The 20,073-nt window shown below is 42.5% G+C and overlaps 1 protein-coding gene across 2 annotated transcripts in view; it reads right to left on the reverse strand.

Moving 5' to 3' along the window:
- Positions 1 to 13,261: 13,261 nt before the first annotated feature.
- The window catches only part of mgat1b (alpha-1,3-mannosyl-glycoprotein 2-beta-N-acetylglucosaminyltransferase b), a 33,651-nt gene continuing 26,839 nt past the window's right edge, over positions 13,262 to 20,073 (reverse strand). For both annotated transcript variants that reach the window (XM_034160878.1, XM_034160879.1), the window contains exon 3: positions 13,262 to 15,154. In XM_034160878.1, coding sequence (XP_034016769.1) covers positions 14,453 to 15,154 — 702 coding nt within the window. In that variant the 3' untranslated portion in view covers positions 13,262 to 14,452. The remainder of the gene's footprint in view (positions 15,155 to 20,073) is intronic.

The following is a 20,073-nucleotide window of genomic DNA, read 5'->3' on the forward strand; positions in this document are numbered from 1 at the left end:
GTGAGCTGCAATCGCTTCGTGTTTGCTCTTTAACATCTTGCTTATGTCAAACACTGTCTGTCCTCTTTGTTCCAGAATAATAATAATAATAATAATAATAATTATATATATAAGATGTCTGAAATTCGGTTTGCTTTTATTAAATTTCACACATCTTAAACGTAGCAGACACGGACGGATTATTTACTTGGAATATTTGTTTTAGCAAGTTTTCAGGGTCTCTACTGCCATCTCCTGGCCAGTAGTAGAGAAGTTTGAATCTTCGACTGGAATGGGTTGCTTGATGCGAGGACGTTTCGCTTCTAATCGCAGAAGCTTCCTCAGCTAAAATTCTTGCCCCGGTAGTCTGACATCTGTCTTGACTCTTGTAGAGAAGAACAAACAGAAGCCACAAAAGCTGGAGTTTTAAACCTAACCAGACCCCTCCTACCGAGAGGCAGACTGCTATTGGCTAGTGACTAAACAATTGCTTTAATTAGCACCTATTGTGCTCTAGTTAACACCCTTCTAATGACTGGGTAGCTGTCCCTCCTAACGATGGGACTGACGCCTCTCCTGACGAGTCTCCTGATGACGTGAATGACTCATTACCATGAACAAAAGACTGAAACTGCTTTGACCTGAGTACCCCATTGTAAACAGGGGACAAAGTGTGTCTCAGACCCACTCCCCGGTTAAGGCTGGGTTTCAAATGTTTCACATACAATGCCTCCTTCACTCCTCTTTCTTCTCTCTGGCTAAGATTTTAACTTCCTTGTCCTCAAATGTGTGGTTAGTGTCTTTAAGGTGGAGATGAACTGCAGACTGAGGTCCTCCTGGCCAGAAGTGTTCATGGCAGTATTCACCCTCAGTACTGAACGTCTGGGCACCAGTAGATGGCAGTGTTCTATTTATTTTGACCCCGGTTATATCAGACGGTTGTCTAATCACAACTTGACTTTTGGCTTTTGCAAATGCCTTTTTTTTTACAAATAAAAAAAATGGCATGTTTTACAAAAGCACATTTATATGTAAATACCAACACACCTCACATTAACGTGTTGATTTTTACATACAATATATGAGTCAACCAATCAGTGTTAGTGGCTTTTGACAACAGTTTGTGGCTTTCTCCCTCACCGGGAGATTTTTTTTTTTTTTTTTTTTGTGCCATTTCCGGTTTGTGCCTCTGTCTACCATAGAGTGAGCCTTGCTCCGCTCATATTAATATGTTCAATGTTGATGACATTAATGAGCAAAGCTCTTCACTATCTGTGTATATCTCATCAAACAATAATTTAAAATTGAATGCTGCAGAACCTCAACATAATGATAGGCTACTTCACAACTGTCGTTATGATTCTTTTTTTATGACATATTTTATTTTATTATTACTTGATTTACTTGATTTATTATTACTTGATATTACTTGATACTTGATTTTTAAATAGACCACAATGGAAATGAACTTACTAAATAAAATCACGCATGCACGCTGGAAATGAGTGTGAGTCCAGATTATAATTATCAATGTCCAGTGTTCAGTGTTATTAGCTAAATAGTTTCTCCAAAAATATTAGTCCTATCAACATTCCATTTTGGTGGTATTGTCAGCTCTCCCCAGTTTCTCTGTGATCGAAGCCATACACAGGAGCGCACACACAGAGGCTACTTGGCTATTATTGAATTTAATTTTTAATTTAACCAGGTGAGTCCCATTGAGATCAAGATCTCTTTTGCAAGGGAGACCTGGACAATTATAAAGTTTTCAATTCACCTAATCTGCACGTCTTTAAATGTAGGAGGAAACCGGAGCACTCAGAGGAAACCCAAATGGGGTGAACATGCAAACTCCACACAGACAGGCCACAGGTGGGACTCGAACCCATGACCTTTTCGCTGTGAGGCAACAGTGCTAACCACTAATCCACCGTGCTGCCCAAGACTAGCACCTCCCTACTGAGCCAATCTAATTAAACCCTATGTCTCAGCTCATGCTCTGTGTCATCAGGATGTAGGACTACTTTATGTCCCCAAATTTTAAAAGAAGTCAGCAGACTACAGAACCTTCTCTTTCTGTGGGCCTTATTCGCCCTATTGAGTTTTCAAATCTCAGTAGGGTTTCTGATAACACTGCAATTTAACCGCTACACACTGAGAACAACATCAACATCATAAGGTAAAACTCTTTATATATTGTGCCTAAAACTCTCGTGAATATACTATTATAGCAGGATGAAGTCTGGATTGAAAAGACATTCCCGCTAGCTTGGCTCTTTGGCTGACCTGGTAGAGTTCTGGTCTTTAGTTGGAGCAGTCCGGGGTTTGATCCCACCGCCGTCCCGGCCTCAAAGGTCCTACGGTCACATTATCTAAGATTTTAGACATTGTTGTTGTGTTTGTTTTATGTAAACATGCAAGCATCCCAAGTGATTTCACAGTTATTTCCACCTGGAAATAACTTCAACAATTAGTGTCCTCAGTTGCCAAATGCCTCTTGAGTGTTGTTTGAAACGTGTTGCAGGCATCCATTTCAAAATGAGCAAATATTTGCACAAAAACAATAAAGTTTATCAGTTTGAACATTAAATGTCATTGTGGTGCATTCAGTTGAATACAGGTTGAAGAGGATTTGCAAATCATTGTATTCTGTTTTATTTACATTTTACACAACGTCCCAACTTCATTGGAATTGGGGTTATATGTCACATGACATGAATTATTCATCCTATTTGTGTTGCGTTGCATTTACGGTGCAAATTTGGTTCAATTTTCAATTTCAATTTATTTCATTTATATAGTGCCAAGGCGTTTCACACAAGTAAGCTCTAACCTTACCAATCCCCAAAACAAGCACACAGGCTACAGTGGTAAGGAAAAATTCCATCTGAGGAAGAAACCTCAGCAGACCAGACTCAAAGGGGTGACCCTCTGCTTGGGTCATGCTACAAACATAAATTACAGAACAATTCACAAAACGAATATACAGGAAATGTTGCACAAGACAGGAAGGTTTCAGAAACAGACACCACTCTAATCTCTGGATGGAGCCGCACCTCAAACAGAGAGAGAAAACAAAAAAACAGAATCAGGCATCAGAAAGACAACAAATACAGTATAATTGGTCAGCATTAAGCAACAAGAAAAACAGAAGAAATGCTAAGGTGATTGCTGGCTACTAGCCCTAAGCTTCACTAAAAAAACCCAGAATTTAGATAAAATTGAGGCCGCGGCCCGCTCCATTTCCTAATAAAATGAATTTAAAAATGTAAAAAGCATAGAAACATACTATGCCAGTATGCTAGCCATACGAAAGGGAAAATAATTCCGTCTTAATTCTGGAGTTGAAAGTCTCTACAGAATCTGATTGTTTTATTGATGCAGGGAGATCATTCCACAGAACACGTGCATAATAAGAGAAAGCTCTGTGACCCACAGACTTTTTATTCACCCTAGGGACACAAAGTAGTCCTGCACCCTGAGAACGCAGAGCCTGGGCTGGTACGTAGGGTTTAATTAGGTCAGCTAAGTAGGCAGGTGCTATTCTTTGAACACTTTTATAGGTTAGTAGCAGAACCTTAAAATCTGATCTCACTTGGACAGGAAGCCAGTGAAGAGATGCCAAAATGGGTGTAATGTGGTCAACTTTCTGCTTCGTGTCAAAAGTCTGGCAGCATCATTTTGACCAATTGGAGACCCCTAATGCTGGACTGCGGTAAACCAGAAAATAGAACATTGCAGTAGTCCAATCTAGAAGAGGCAAATGCATGAATCAGGGTCTCAACATCAGCCACAGACAGGATGGCACGAATCTTCGCTATATTTCAAAGGTGGAAGAAAGCAGTCCTCGTAATATCTCATATGTGGAGGTCAAAGGACAATGTAGGATCAAAAATTACCCCAAGGTTCCTCACTTTGTCAGTGTGATGTATGACACACAAACCTAGGCTAAGCTTTAGCTGGTCAAATTGATGCAGATGTCTCACTGGACCAAGAACCATCATTTCAGTATTATCAGAGTTTAAAAGTAGGAAATTGATAGACATCCAGATTTTCACTGATGCAAGGCAATCTTCTAAGGATTTTATGTGGATGAGATTACCAGCAGTTATCGGCATGTATAACTGAGTATCATCAGCATAGCAGTGAAAGGTAATCCCAAAATGCCACAATATGTGCCCAAGGTGCGCTATATAAAGGGAGAAAAGCAGGGGGCCTAACACGGACCCCTGTGGAACCCCAAATTTCATGTCACTAAGGTTAGAGGTAGTGTTTTTGTACAAAACACAGTGAGAACAACTGGTCAGGTATGACGTCATTCAAGCAGGGGCACTTCCAGTAATCCCAAAATGATTCTCTAGCCTGTCGAGTAGAATATGATGATCCACGGTATCAAATGCGGCACTGAGGTCCAACAGCACCAGAACCGTAGTGGTGGCGGAATCCATTGCAAGTAGATGATCATTCACCACTTTCACCACAATGATATTTTCTAAAAACAGACTGCAGTGGCTCAAAAAGATTGTTCTCAGTAAGGTGGTTCACGAGCTGCCATGAAACCACTTTTTTCCAGAATTTTAGAACAAAATGATAGATTTGATATCAGCTTACACACCTAGTGAGATACTATCAAATTCTGTAAATCTTGGTAATACCTCAGTAATGGCACCCACCTCAATAGCAGTGTATAGTGGCTGGGTTAAGGCATGCTGGGATAAGTTTAGCCTAATGTCTTCTATTTTCTTCTCAAACTAATCCAAGAAATATTGTGCTGTTAAAGGAGAGCGACTTACAGGTAGGTGGTTGTCCATGAATAAGTGTTGCCACTGTGTCAAACAAGAACTCTGAGTTATGCTTGTTTTTGTTGATCAAATCAGAGTAATAGTTCCACTTTGTAGCCAATAATGCATGCTTATAGTCTAAGATAGCATCACACCATGTGAGGTGTAATACTTCTAATTTTGAACTACACCATTTCCGTTCTAGACCTCGAGCCTTATGCTTGTGGTCACGCAAGTAATCATTGACCAAGGTGACTATGGTTTTTTTTGGGGGGGGGGGGTTAATATAGGTGGCACAATCATGTCGAGTGTAGTTTAGAGCTCTGAGTCTAAACTGTCCACAAGTCTGTCATTCTCCAAACATGAAGCTATCAGGCAGGCAGTCTAGCTTTGAGTTCAGTTGAGGAGTTGATGCATCACCGTAGTGATATATAAGGTTGTTGTTCCACTAAACACGGCAGTGGAACTGTAAACCTAATAAGTGAGTGATCAGAGTCCACTGATAAAAGAGGCATGATGTCAATATTTGTGACAGCAATACCATGTGGGAGAACCAAATCCAGGGTATTTCCACTAATGTGCATTGAGTCCTGAATACATTGCTAAAATCCTAATGTATCCACAATTTCTATAAATGATTTGCAGAGGGGATCAGAAGGCTTTATATGAATGTTTAAGTCACCAATAATCAGAATGTTATCTGCACTAGTTGACAAGTTACAGATGAACGCACCAAATTCATCCAAGAATCCACACATTTTCTACCATTGCACGCTGCGAACCCAGCCCACGCATACACTAGCGGGGGTGGCATTTAGCTAAGTTTGTTTGCTGACGGATGACGATTTTAATGAGCTAATTGTCGTTTCTAATTCTTCTAACACACACAAACACACAAAACATCTACTACGCCACAAGCCGTCTGGAGGCATGAAGAGCTTTTTTAGGACGAAAACCTGGACAAGTTTCTCAGAATCACAATCACAATCAGAATCAGAAGAATTTTATTGCCATTGCCAGTGAACAGGATTCACAGACTAGGAATTTGCTTCGGTACAATGGTGCAACATTAAGAAGAGATAAAATGCTAAGATAAAATATAACATATGTGTCAAAATAAGATAAAATCTAAGATAAAAAAAAAAGAAATATGAAAGGCTGTGTGCAACAGAAAAACAGAGAAACAGAAAAACAGTGCAGTGGGAGGAGTGCAATTAAAAACCAAAGTACATTGTCTAAAGTGACCCGTGATAAAATGATAAAGTGACAGAATTAAGCTTAAGGTGACTGAGTTATGAGGTGTTCATGAGTCTAACGGCAGAGGGGAAGAAACTGTTCTTATGGCGGGAGGTTCTGGTCCGCATGGGCCGTAGCCTCCTGCCCGAGGGGAGTGGTTTGAATAGACCGTGTGCAGGGTGAGAAGGGTCAGCTGTGATCCGACCTGCTCTGCCCAGAGTCCTGGAGACGTGCAGGTCGTGGAGAGATGGAAGTCTACAGCCGATCACCTTCTCAGCAGAGGCCACAATGCGCTGCAGTCTGTGTCTGTCCCTGGCTGTGGCCCCGGCATACCACACCGTGATGGAGGAGCAGAGGATGGACTCGATGATGGCCGTGTAGAACTGCACCATCAGCTGGACAGGCAGGTTGGCCTTCTTCAGCTGCCACAGGAAGTACATCCTCTGCTGGGCCTTCTTGATGAGGGAGCTGATGGTTGACTACCACTTGAGGTCCTGTGTGATGGTGGTGCCGAGGAAGCGGTGACAGACCACAGTTGGTGATGGGGCTGTTGGTGAGGGCGAGGGAGGGCGGGGGGGCTGTGGCTTTCCTGAAGTCCACGATCATCTCCACTGTTTTCTGGGCGTTGAGCTCCAAGTTGTTGCTGCTGCACCAGGTCACCAGCCGGTCCACCTCCCTCCAGTAGGCAGACTCATCCCCATCCGAAATGAGTCCGATGAGGGTGATGTCGTCTGCAGGTGGTGTCGTTCTGACATGATTTTTTTTGTTGGACTGAGGAAGTACCCCGTCTTTTTTTTAAAGTATCATGAACTACATCATCAGAATTATTTTTTAACTATCTAACTGTTTTTCAAAGTTGACAGAGTTTGTGTTGGACTGTGGATGTCAAAAAAACCAGTGACGAACACCAAAATGTAAGTCTCTTTTCTGTTGTTTATAAATTATTAAAATATCAAATCAGAAGGATCTATTTTAGCCATTATATAAAATAAATAATGAATGTTTTTATATTCTTTCAATGGTATGAATATTTAATGTGGTGAAAGCTGGAATGTTCCATTCCATTCATTGAGGCACCTCATTGAATGGAACATTCCAGCTTTCACCACATTAAATATTCATACCATTGAACTCATGAACATTCATTAGTTGTATTTCACAACACTGTGTGTCCTGTTTGTTCCAGTCGTATATGTCTGAAACTCAGTTTGTGTTTATGAAGTACCATGCAGGTTGAAGGTAACAAACACTGAGTATTTGGAATGTTTGTTTTAGCAAGTGTTCAGGCCCTCATGCATGCAGTCTCTTATAAATGTTATGAAAGGCTAAAACATTTTTACATTTTAGTGGTATAATGTTCGTGTATAATGTTGGTGCAATTTACGTCATGTGGTTTCTCCATGTTGTTTGGATTGCAGCACTTCTGTGGCGTGCAAATGGAAGGATTTCCCTAGAGATAAAACAGAGTCATTCTTGTCCAGACTTATAGTTCAGCAGATAACTGAAACAATCCCTCAAATGGTGATGCCAGCACCAAACTGGGCACAAATACTCCTTAGACATTATGACTGGCCACCTGAATTTTCAATAGGCAGCCAGGTAGGGATCAATTGAAGAATTACACAGGTGTCAAAATTAAAAAATGCTCCAATCATATTGAAAACGATACCACGTTATTTGTCTGAACATAAAGATTCCAAAACTGTATAGTTTGAACTACCTTTGACTGAATGTTATGGGGTAAAAACGGTGAGAAAGGTCAATTTCAGTTTGTACAGGGTCAAAAGTTAAAGTTGCTTCAATTTTGGTAAAAAAAAAAAAAAAAAAGGTGCAACTTATTGGTTGAGCTAATAGGATTAATAAATGGAATAGTTCTGAATGTGTTCAGTGCTTGGTCTGCAAAGTAAAGGTCAAACAATGTCAACGTCCACTGGATTCTATGAAATATGACACGTGTTACCCTGTAACATCATAATTATTCCTTTTTAAAAACACTATTAACTCAACAATAATTTGCATCATTTTTGACCAAAATTGAAGTAAAGTTTGACCCCTGTACAAACTGAAATGGGTATCGTTTTAAGGCCCCTTCACACATAGTACGTATAAGTACATATAGTGAAGCACGAAAATATCGAGCCAACATTGGGAGGGACATGTGGTCAGGCAGGCGTGAATGAGCCCGCTGCACACTCGTGCACAAAACCGTCACAGCAGGAACACAGTGCCAGTGGCTGGAGCATCGCACAGCTGCTGTGGAAAAAAATATAGATTCGGGATTTGGACCCACAGGATTCGAACTTGCAATTTACAAAAGCTCTGATTGCCAGCCAGGAACTTTACCACTACACTACCATTGCTGTCCTATAAAAAGTGCATAAAATGCCTGAAATCAACAAGGAGATATATGTATTTAAAAAAATAAATCCATATACCACAGAGCTCACACCGGTGACGTGACATTCAGATTGCTGTGCACTGAGCCATCATTTGTGTCTCTGGTCAGCAGCTGGGAGGTGCCTCCCCGTGCTGTGTGTGCTCTGACCTGGCTGTCCGGCCCCGCATGTGTTCATGTCTGTATATACATATAAGCATTTTATGCAAGTGTGCCCGAAACACACATACGCCACGTTTCAGGGGGCAGGGGCAGCGTGACACACGTGCGAGACACATGCACCACATGTATGTTGCTTTTTGCAATGCCACACTCGTGGGGTCACTTCGAGAAATTTCACATCCAGCTCAAAAGTGATCATCTGCTTACTATTTTCGTACTAACAGTGTGAAAGCCTACACATTTTCTAAGTGTCAGGTGAGCGGTGTTAGATGTTCGTGTTTGTCACCTGGAATTTGGCCGACACCTGCCGCGAGAGAGATCGAATGGGCTCTCACAGGGCACTCTCTGTCTTTCAGTCGCTGGTGTGCGTGAATAGTTGTAGCGACATATGTATGAGGCATTGGAGGCAGCTTTGATTTTTCAAGATTGACAGGCAATTCCTCCTTTGTGCACTAGTCGGCTTAAATCGTGTTATGTGTGAACAAGCCCTTAATTTTGATGCCTGTGTAATTGTTCAATGGACCCCTACCTGCCCCGTATTAAAAATTCAAGTGGCCAAACTTTTTTTTTTAAAGAGTAACGTATAAGAAGTGTTTGGGCCGAATTTGGTGCTTGTTTCACCATTTAACGGATTCCTCTGTAAATATTCTGTTATCTGCTGCACTATCAAAATTAGATTAGACAGAACTTCATTGATCCCTTGGGAAGACTCCCTCAGGGAAATTGAGGAGACTCATCTATTGTATTTTATTCTTGTATGGTCAGTATACCAGTGTAGTATAGAAATGTGTTTCCTCTCCTTCAAAATCATATTAATAGCAACAGAACAGGTCTCAGCCTCACTACATCTAAATTCTGGGTCTGTTAGTGAAGCACAGGCCTAGCTGCTAGCAACCGCTTTACTAATCTCTCTGCTTCCGTTGATGAACTAAAGCTTTAGGTGCTGTTATCTCCACCAGCTGATTCTGGTCTTTTTTTTCTGTCTGAAATGTTGACAGAATCACAGAGGCTGACGCTGCTTTCAGTGGACCAGACTAATCTGGCATTGGCATCTGACGTCTGCTATCAGAAGCATTCAAGAGCTGAAACTTGAGACTCTGTAACAAGGTGGACCATTTATACTTTAATAACTGTTTTTTTCATCTTCATCTTTTTAAAAAACCTTGTAACTGTTAGAATGCTCCAAACAGTGGGTCACCCCTCTGAGTCTGATCTGCTTGAGGTTTCTTCCCCAGAAATGCCAGAGGGAGCTTTTCCTTACCACTGTGGCCTGTGTGGTTGCTCTGAGGGCTTGGTAAGGTTAGATCTTACAGGTGTGAAGTGCCTTGGGTGAGCTTTCTTGTGATTTGGCAATTGCAAAATACTGCTCATGAATGATAGTCACTGTCTTCAAAGTTGTACAACAAAAAAACTGCTGCATTGGATTTTTCCACAAGAACCATTGGGGAGCCAAGATCAAGACCTTTCAAATGAGGTATGTTGTCCCCATTTAGCTCTTGGGTTAATTAATATTGAAATTCTGGGCCTGCCTCTACTTATCTATGTCCCCTGTAATTGTGAAAAGTATTTGTTTCATCTTCAACGTATTGTAAGTAATATTTCAATTCTGAATTTCCCGCCTGTGAATGTTAAAAATTTACAGGTAGAAAAAGTAGTGCTCAGATTAATAACACATTATTAAATTTCCAGCTTCTCCCTTTCTTCACTTGTGGTCACCAAAGCAGGTCCAGTATGGATCTGCATGTTGATTTGGCACAAGTTTTACACTGGATGCCTTTCCACGCCATGTTGCGTGGAGAATGAATATGGGTGGTCTTGAACTGAAAACCTTCTGATCTTGAAACAAGTGCTCTAAAATGCAGAATTAAAAAGCATTTAGAACTGGAGTCAAGCAATTTATGTAATGAACCCTGCAGCAAATCCCCCTTCATGAAGTGAAGGTGCGCCCTCTTAAAATCAATACCGCCAACTCTTTACTTTGTGCTTTTGGACCCACACCCGTTTTTCGACCATAAACAAAGAGCTTTTTACTCTCTGTCCTGTGTCGCTCTCTGCAGAGGGGTCCTGGGTTGTCCTTTTCCCCCCCCATTACAAGAAAAATGTCTGTGAAAACCCTCTAAGAATTGTGAGTGTCAGGGTGTGAAGTTGCTCTGTTTTGTTATCTGTTGGGTTGCTCTTGTTTGTCTTTTCCTTTGTGTGATCTTTTTCTGTCTCTCTTGGTGGGTGTGTCTCTGCTTTCTGGACCACACCCCCATTCTGGGCTCCTCCCCGCGCACCTGCTATCTGCTGCTAATCACCTGGATGTATATATACTGCTCATTTTGCTGTTTCCTTGCCAGATTGATGCGCCCTGTGCCTTCTCTCCAGCCTTCAATTCTGTATTCCTTGTTCTGCCAGCCTCAGTGTTCTCGACCTCCAGCCTGTTTATTCCGACCTCGTCTAAGCCTGATGTTTTTGGTACTGTTGCTGTGTTTTTTGGACTGCCTTCCCGTGTACCGACCATTGCTATTTTCTTCACTAAAGTCTTCCAACCAGAGCTACCTGAGTGAGCCTTGCATTTGTGTCCAAACCACACATCCTGTCAGTGAGACTTTGTAGATGTTGAACGTTAACAACAAACACATGAAAATATAAAAGTTACAATATGATCCCTTGTAAAAATGACGTCTGTTGATCAATTAAGACTTTTTCATTTTAAAACCTTGATGAAAAACACAAATCAAACATTTTTACCATTTGTAGTTTTAGATGAGCGTTAACATGAAAATATAAAAGCTACAATATCCCTTTTAAAAATGACGTCTGTTGATCAATTAAGACTTTTTCATTTTTAATCCTTGATGAAAAACATAAATCAAACATTTTTACCATTTGTAGTTTTAGAAGTTTCATAGGTGTGCTGTGGTGTGTAATTAATGATTGTTTAGGCCTTTCAGAGCAAAATCAGCAAAAAAAAAAAAAAAAAAAAAAAAAAAAAAACAGCGCTGCCCCGAAGATGACACAGGTGGAAGAGGGTGGATTGTCTCCTCTGCGTCAGGGGACAGTTATTGCTCCAAGTGGAGGAGTTCACATATCCTGGGGTTAGGATTAGGTCAGAATTCTAACTTTGTATGTTTTCTAGAGACCAACCAATATGGATTTGGTTCGCCGATACAATATAGGGGGGTAAACAAATTTTTGATACTGACATATCTCCTATCTTCAGCTGTGGTCATGAACTTTGGGTAATGACTGAAAGAACAAAGTCACAGGTACAAGTGGTGGAAATAAGATTCCTTCATTGGGTATCTGAGCTTCCACTTAGGGACAGGGTGAGAAGTTTGAGTACCCGGGAGGGACACAGAGTAAAGGTACTGCCTCTTTGCATCGAAAGGAACCAGCTGAGGTGGTTCAGGCATTTGGTGAGGATGCCCCTTGGTTGTTTCCCCTGGGGAGGGCACGTCCAACTGAAACAAGCCCCAAAGGAAGACGCAGGACACACTGGAAGGATTATATTCCCTAGCTGGTTTGGGAACACCCTGGGATCCCCAAGGAAGAGTAGAGGACTTGGCCGAGGATGGTAAAGAGTGAGTTGCTTGGTGAGCTGCCACCACAACCCGGTGTCGCAGACCGAACGGTCCGCCCCTACAAATCAGTCCGCCTTTTGCATCTGCGCATGCGTCATTTTGGAGCACAGCAGCACCTCTAAGAGAGTCTCTTCACCCAATGCAATCCAATGGATTAATGGGATTATTAAACATCAAATGACAAGGTAAAACCTCTTAAATCATTCTAAAGTCAGCGTTAACAGAAATTCGGCAAAATTCCGTGACACTTTGAAATGACCGACACGCAGTGAACGCATCAGCTAGCAGCTCGTTTAGCTGCGGTGCTCTGATTGCTTCATCTGTCTTTTATGATGAAATAATGCTGAATTTATGTGGAAATTGGGGGGGGGAATGGCACAGTCACACCCGTGTGTTGCTAGGTTAAGCCACTTTCGTGTGGCACTTAGACACTTTTCACAGACAGGTCGATTGTGGTCGCCTGCTGTCTACTATTGTACCAGGTGCGTGAATAGCCACGCCTTTTCTAAGTGTCAGGCAAGCAGTGTAAGATGTTTGTGTTTGATCCCTGGAATTTGGCTGACACCTGCTGCTGAGATCGAATGAGATTGAATGAGCACACGCACGGCATTCGCTGTCTTTTGGCCGCTTATGTGCGCAAATGGTTGTGGCGACAGATGTACGAGGCGTTTGAGAAGGCTGATTTTTCATGAATGGCATGCAATTCCTCCTTCGTGTGCTAGTTGGCTTCAATCGTGTTATGTGTGAAGGGGCCAATAACAATGCTGTCAGAAAACCCTCTGGAGGACAAACTACACAATAACACCATTTCCAACAGCTATGGTTTATTTGGTCAAATAAGTTTTCATATCGGCAGAAATAACACATACCGATGTTTGTGAAAGCCTCATATCGGCTGATTATCAGCCAATTAATATATCAGTTAGGCTCTAGTGACTTTTTCCTCAGAAGTCCAATTTTAAGATCAATATTTCACATGTAGAATTCTGTTTTCATTTTTAAATTGCAACTCTGACTCAATTATACATTCATGTGTCCTAATTCTCTTCCAGATGTATCTGTAGCATGATCACAAATATCAGTTTCCTCCACCACCAACATAATCTGATAAAGTGATGAAGTCAGATTATTTGAGAGAAAACTCAGTATGTAAACATCATTTATTTCCTGTCAGTTAACTCACCTGGTTCGCTGGTACTCATGACTTTTCAGACATACTGTAGCTCTAACATTCAAATGTGGTCATTTCATAAACAAACCAACAACAAGAAACCAAGAACATTTTATACTTCTGCACCTTTGCGGGGAAAAGGTGTAGCTCATAAACAGATTTTGTTCTCATTATATAACGAGTGTCCATTTTATCCTGTGAATCACAGAGCCACACCTTCAGCATCAAATATCAAAATAGTTGACTTTATTTATAAGGTATTAAAGTTATAAACATCAGGCAGTGGTTTTACACGTCACCTTACAGACGTGGGAATCAGACCGCGGTGTGGATAAATACAGTACAGTGATAACTGTTGACCACCATCAGCTTTCCTGTTGTCATCGTCTTGACTACAAACTCGAGCTGACGCCTTGGACTGGACGTCAGTGTAATGTGCTCTCAACTTGGGGTGATCAGGAAAACATCAGTGTCACTGAATCTCTTCTGCAAAGAACTGGAAAACACCCACATTTTAGACCATCAGTACATTATGCACCCAGGCTGGGTTATCCAGTCATAGCACCGCTGGTAACCAACGTCCCACACTCCTCTTGTTTGTCTGGGATTCAAACCTTTCAGTTACAGCGTTGTGAAAAGAGACCTTCAAAGACTTTGGGCATCCCAATACTCTAATTCTGGTATTGTTCCTTGGTGTTTGCCTGATTCTTAAAAATATTTTTGTTACTTTGTTTTTAATTAGTTTGATATAATGAAACACAACCTTGGCATATGTTTGACTTTTAACCTCCTTCAAATGTCACAGAAAAAGAGAACACATCTAACAGATTTGGAACAAAGCGCTTTTCAGCTGCGGCAAACATCTGCATCATGTCAACCAAATGGGCCAGAAGGCACAAAGCCAGCAGCTGGAATAACAGCAAAGTCTTTGAATGTTCCTGAAACTATACCATGAGTGAGAAACTGAACTCTTCAATCTTGATTAAGCACCTGTTTTCTTCTATTTCTCCATCAACCCTTGCTGTGGGTACGCATCTGCGGCGCAGCCCGGTATGTTTTCAAAGCGTCTGACGGGATTCTTTGGTTTGAGAGGGTGTTCCTCTGAACAAAGGGTTTCACCGCTCATCAATACCGTTCATGCCGTGCGGACTGGAGCAGGGTCTCAGCTCCAGCTAACATCATAATGTGTCCAGCCCTCTGGGGGAGCCAAGAACACCCTTCGGCCCCGGTAGAGGAAACTGACCACGCCCCTGTAACCTGTTCGAGGAACTCCTGATTTTAAATCATCCATTACCCCTAGAGTCCGAGCAAAGACTTTAAAACTTTCCCGGCTGGAATACTGCACCCGGTACGGACCAGCTCTCCGTAAACTGCCCCCTTGTTGCAGCTCCTCAATCTTCACCAGTGGGGCGCTGTAAACCTCTTTGATAAAGTTTTTATTGTAGTTGTCTTTCAATAAATAAGACAAGTCCTGTTTGGTAAAAGGCACAAACTCGGTGTTCAGTTTAATATAGCGTAGGTACTGGTCAAAGAACTGACCTAAACTGACACCTTTCCGGCCAAACGTTATAGTCCGGGAGATCTCAGGCCGGATGCAAGAGCGGTCCTTACGCTGCTCCGGCTGACGCATCCAGTCATCCCAGAAGGCAGACGGCCATTTGGGTTCCAGTTCATCCCACATCTCTTTGAGTAGCATCCAGCCAAGTCCAGGAAAGAAGTCCGTCCTGTGGAGCAGCTCAGCTCTGGCCGGATCCACCAGGGCGTCTTTTCCATTGTCATTCCATGCAGAAACACACCACAGGGTGGGGTCAGCACGCAGGATGGGATAGAGGGCGCGGAAATACTCAAAAAAATCTGGTGCCACCTAAACCACAAAGGAGAAAACAAATAGTAATGAAATGCTGCTACAGAGCAGAATCCTAAAAAAATCCTTTACAGGATACATTATAATGTCATACTTAAAAACAAAAACAGAAAAACAAATCTGTGCATCTACAACATATTGTTCACGAGTTATCATGTTCATAAGACAAATCCCTTCATCCTCATTAAAATAGATGTTTGTGCAAATTACAACCCCTAAACACCCAGAGACGTGGCTCTGTGAATCAATTCCGGACTCTGCGCTACAGCTGGCAGGCTTCCAGCTTTTCAGCACAGACTGAGACGCAGCACTCTCCCACAAAAGGAAAGGTGGTGGAATCTGTTTTTACATCAACAGTGGCTGGTGTAATGACGTGACAGTAATCCAGCAGCACTGTACTCCTGTTCTGGAAACAGTTTTTATTAACTGCAAACTGTTCTACTTACCCCGTGAGTTCACCTCATTCATTCTGGTCAGTGTTTACATCCCACCGACAGCTAACGTGCATGAAGCACAATGCACGTTCACTGACCAGTTACTGTATGTGGAGTGGACTAACCCGAACTCTTTAGTTATTGTCCTGGGTGACTTCAACAAAGGTAACCTCTCCCATGAACTTCCCACATATAGAGAGGTCACCAAATGTCTGACCAGAGAGGACAGCATTCTGGATCACTGTTACACAGTTATGAACAAGGCATACCATGCCGTCCCACATGCTGCACTGGGCCACTCTGACCATGCCAGTAGTGAGGACATCTAAACTATGGAGCAGTAAGGCTGTGGAGGATCTACAGGCATGTTTAGAAAAAACAGACTGGGATGTGTTCAAAACTGCCACCAACAGTCTGGATGAGTACACAGATGCTGTGACTTAATATATCAGCTTCTGTGAGGTCTACTGCATTCCATCATGACCCACAGTGCGGTATAAAAATGACAAACCCTGATTCAGTCCTAAACTCAGACAGTTGAGGCTGCAGAAGGAGGAGACTTTCAAGAGCAGGGACAAGGTCAGGTTTAAAGAGTCAAAGTACACGTTTGGGAAAGTGGTCAGGGAAGCTAAACGGCTGTACTCTGAGAAACTCCAACATCCGTTCTCAGCCAGACTTCACTTCTGTCTGGAAAGGTCTCAGACAAATCAAAACCTACAAACCAAACCTCTCCCACTCTGCTAAGGACCCTCATTTAGCAAATCAATTTAATGACTTTCACTGCAGATTTGAAAGACAATGGGATAGTCTTACTACTATCTCCAATGACAATCACCAGCTCCAACCCCCCAGCACCTCCTCCCTCTCATTCATGAGAGAGATGTCAACAAGCTCTTCAAGAGGCAAAACCCACACAAAGCAGCCGGACCTGACTCTGTCTACCCATCTATGTTGAAGAACTGTGCAGACCAACTGTCCCCGGTGTTCAGAGACATCTTCAACACCTCACTGGAGACATGCCAGGTGCCAGCATACTTCAAGACCTCCACCATCACCCTATCCCCAAAAAACAAAGAACTTCAGGACCTAACGACTACAGACTTGTCACCCTGACCTCTGTGGTGATGAAGACCTTCGAGCACCTTGTCCTCACACACCTCAAGGCCATCTCTGACCCCCACCTGGTTCCCCTGCAGCTCGCCTGCAGAGCCAACAGGTCGGTAGATGACACTGTCAACACGGCCCTCAATCTCATCCTCCAGCATATGGACTCCCCAGGAACCTATGCCAGGATTCTGTTTTTGGACTTCACCTCTGCTTTCAATATGATCATCCAGGCCCTGCTGCAGGACAAGCTCTCTTAGCTTGGTGTGCCCGACTTCACATGCTGCCTCCTGTCCAACAGTAGGCAGCAGGCGAAGCTGGGAGGGCACATTTCCACCACATGGTCCATCAGTACCGGATCCCCCCAAGGCTGTGTTCTTTCCCCTGTACTTTTCTCCTTGTATACCAACACCTGCGCCTCCAGCCACCAGTCTGTAAAGCTCCTGAATTTAGCAGATGACACAACCCTCATTGGACTCATCTCTGTCGGGGACGAGTCTGTCTACAGACATGAGATCGATCACCTGGTGTCCTGGTGCAAACAGAACAATCTGGAGCTCAATGCCCTCAAGACAGTGGAGATGGTTGTTGACTTCAGAAAGAACCCAGTCCCGGCCAACCCCATCACCCTGTGTGACCACCCAATCGCCATTGTGGAGTACTTCTGTTACCTGGAGATCACCATCACCCAGGACCTCAAGTGGGAGCTGAATGCTAGCTCTCTCATCAAGACAGCACAACAGAGGATGTACTTTCTGTGGCAGCTAAGGAAGTTCAACCTGCCAAAAACAATAATGTGAGTTTCTACATTGCCATCATTGAGGCCATCATCTCCTCTTCCATCGCCATCTGGTACGCTGCTGCCACTGCTAAGTACAGGAGCAGTCTGCAGCGTATCATCCATGCAGCAGAGAAGATGATCGAATGCAATCTGCCATCCCAACAGGACCTGTACACCTCCAGGCGAGCAAGGAAGATAGTGGCTGATCCCTCTCATCCACGACACAAACTTTTTGTTACCCTCCCCAGACGGCTGAAGTCCATCAGGACTAAAACCTCAAGACACAAAAACAGCTTCTTTCCGTCCACAGCTAGACTTATAAATAATGCCAGAGACCCCCACTTACGCTGCCTCTCCCCAACTCCCACAAAGTACACACTGATCATCCCTGCACTGAAAGGTACTGTACACCTGCATACTTTTGCACAGCCCCGTTCCACTACGTTATATTTATTTGACAGTGAACATAGTTGTGCCTATTTGCTTATTTGTCTATTTGACTCCTTTACGTCTTACAGAATAATTTTTTTCCTCTTCTTGTTATTGTTGTTTATACACAAATGACACCAGATCAATTCCTTGGATGTGAAAACTTACTTGGCAATAAATTCGATTTTGATTCTGATTCTAAATCTATTCCGCTCATATGCAGACCAGGAGATACCTGCGACTTAAAAGTGAACTTTGATACCAAATATTATACACTAATACAGAACCTGTACTGTGGGTAAGTGTGGTGGACAAGTGGTTATTGCACTTGTTTTCAGAGCATAAGGTTCCCTGTTCAAGAACACCTCTGCCCATTCTCCGTGTAATGGTGAGTTGCATCAGGAAGGTCATTTGGCATACCAAATCGGCAACCACATCCATTTCAGATCTGCTGTGGTGAACTGAAGTGAGAAAGGGAGAAGCTGAAGGAATTTACTAATTTAAAACTTGCACTCTTGACTGTAAGATCCCCTGAAGCAGCTTTGGGATATTGTTATTAATGTGGTTGAGGGAATGAATCTATGCTATTTCCCTGCAGCAGTAGGCGGGATTTAGGCAGATTAGAGCAGAGAAGCAGAGAGATGGAATACCAACTTCTGATCTCGGGGACTGAGGTTGTGCCGTGCATGCGGAAGAGGAGTTTGGGTTCTTCACTTCCGGTCTTTTGTTGTGCAGCCGGTGCTTCATTCACAGGAATGATAAACTCCAATATTCTGCTTGCAATCAACAATATCAAACAAGTAAGGTTAAAGGTACTGATAAATCATTCTGAATAATTTACGGAGCCTTACATTTTGTAGCTGCCCTGATGCTTCGTCACTGCTGCGCTGTTATTGCTGCGAAGTTTTGTTGAAGTTAGATTGAAAGATCAAGATATAACCCATGTATCCCAAACGCCAGGAATTATTCAGCTAAAATATATCTTATATAAAATATAGATCTTGCAGTCAATTAGCAACAAAACAAGTTTTAAAAGACAGTTAAAGTTAAGTTTATTCAGTCAGCCAAGGGAAGAAGATCACGCCACCTTTTTATTTTTTAGTGATTTCTGGTCCAAAAGATGAGCTTATCTTCTAGTCCATTATTTTCTTGTCCAAAACGTGGTGCTGAATTTGTTGTCTACACTTCTACAGGGATACAGTTGCTATTTATTTTAATTTATTGAGATCTTATTGTTCTCTGTTCAATTTGTACTTATTTTATTGATATCCCAGTGTAAACTGTATAAATATAAACTATACACTTATTGCTAGTTACATTAATTCATGAGATTATAATGTCTTTGCAATCTTTACATATGGCATGGTACATATGGAAATAAGTGTTTGTTTTATTGTGTCATCTGTGTATCATTGATATATTCACCTTTCTGTGTTTATATTGTTTTTACAAACTTAACTCAATCAATTCTGTAAATACTGATGATTTCTGTTTTACTCTAAATACTACTCGTATTTTATCTGAGGGAACAAGGCTGTCCACTTTGCCAGACCGAGAACTGCTCGACTCAGCATCCAAGAGTCAGCTGGTGGTCTCCTGTCACCTACGTCATCCTGTCAGCCACCGTCTGGTAGAACACCACCTGTGAGGCCTCATGGTTGATCCCAGATATCCTGGACGTCTTCATGATGCAAAAACTGGCAATGTGCACAGTTCTGAAACAACAAAACCTTCATGTAGTTTTGTAATATCATACAAACCTGCTGGGATTGCTGGTGATTTTTCCACAGTTTTGGCATCAGCACTTTTTCGGCACATTCTACTGTTACAGGAGTTTTTTTTCATGGAAAGAGAAGCGGAGGATTGCGCCACTATGCCACTCATGGTGCGGGACAAAACCACCTCCGTGTTGGTCTCATAGGACGGCTTTCAGGTGGCTTTCAGACGGCTTCCGGTTGCTTTTCAGTCGTGTGAGTATCCGAGAAATTGTGAATGAGCTGGACATGCCCCAACATGTCCTGTGAAGCTTCATCACGGCGGTGCTTTGCGCCATGCGGCTCCGCCGCGACGCGCGGAGTTCCTCCACACGTCTGTCTCAATGTGCCGAAAAAGTGCTGATGTCCACGTCTTCCGCAATTCCTGTGCTAGTCAGATGACATACCGGATCAAGA

This window comes from Thalassophryne amazonica, chromosome 20 (assembly GCF_902500255.1).
Source record: "Thalassophryne amazonica chromosome 20, fThaAma1.1, whole genome shotgun sequence".
NCBI classification, from domain to species: Eukaryota; Metazoa; Chordata; class Actinopteri; order Batrachoidiformes; family Batrachoididae; genus Thalassophryne; species Thalassophryne amazonica.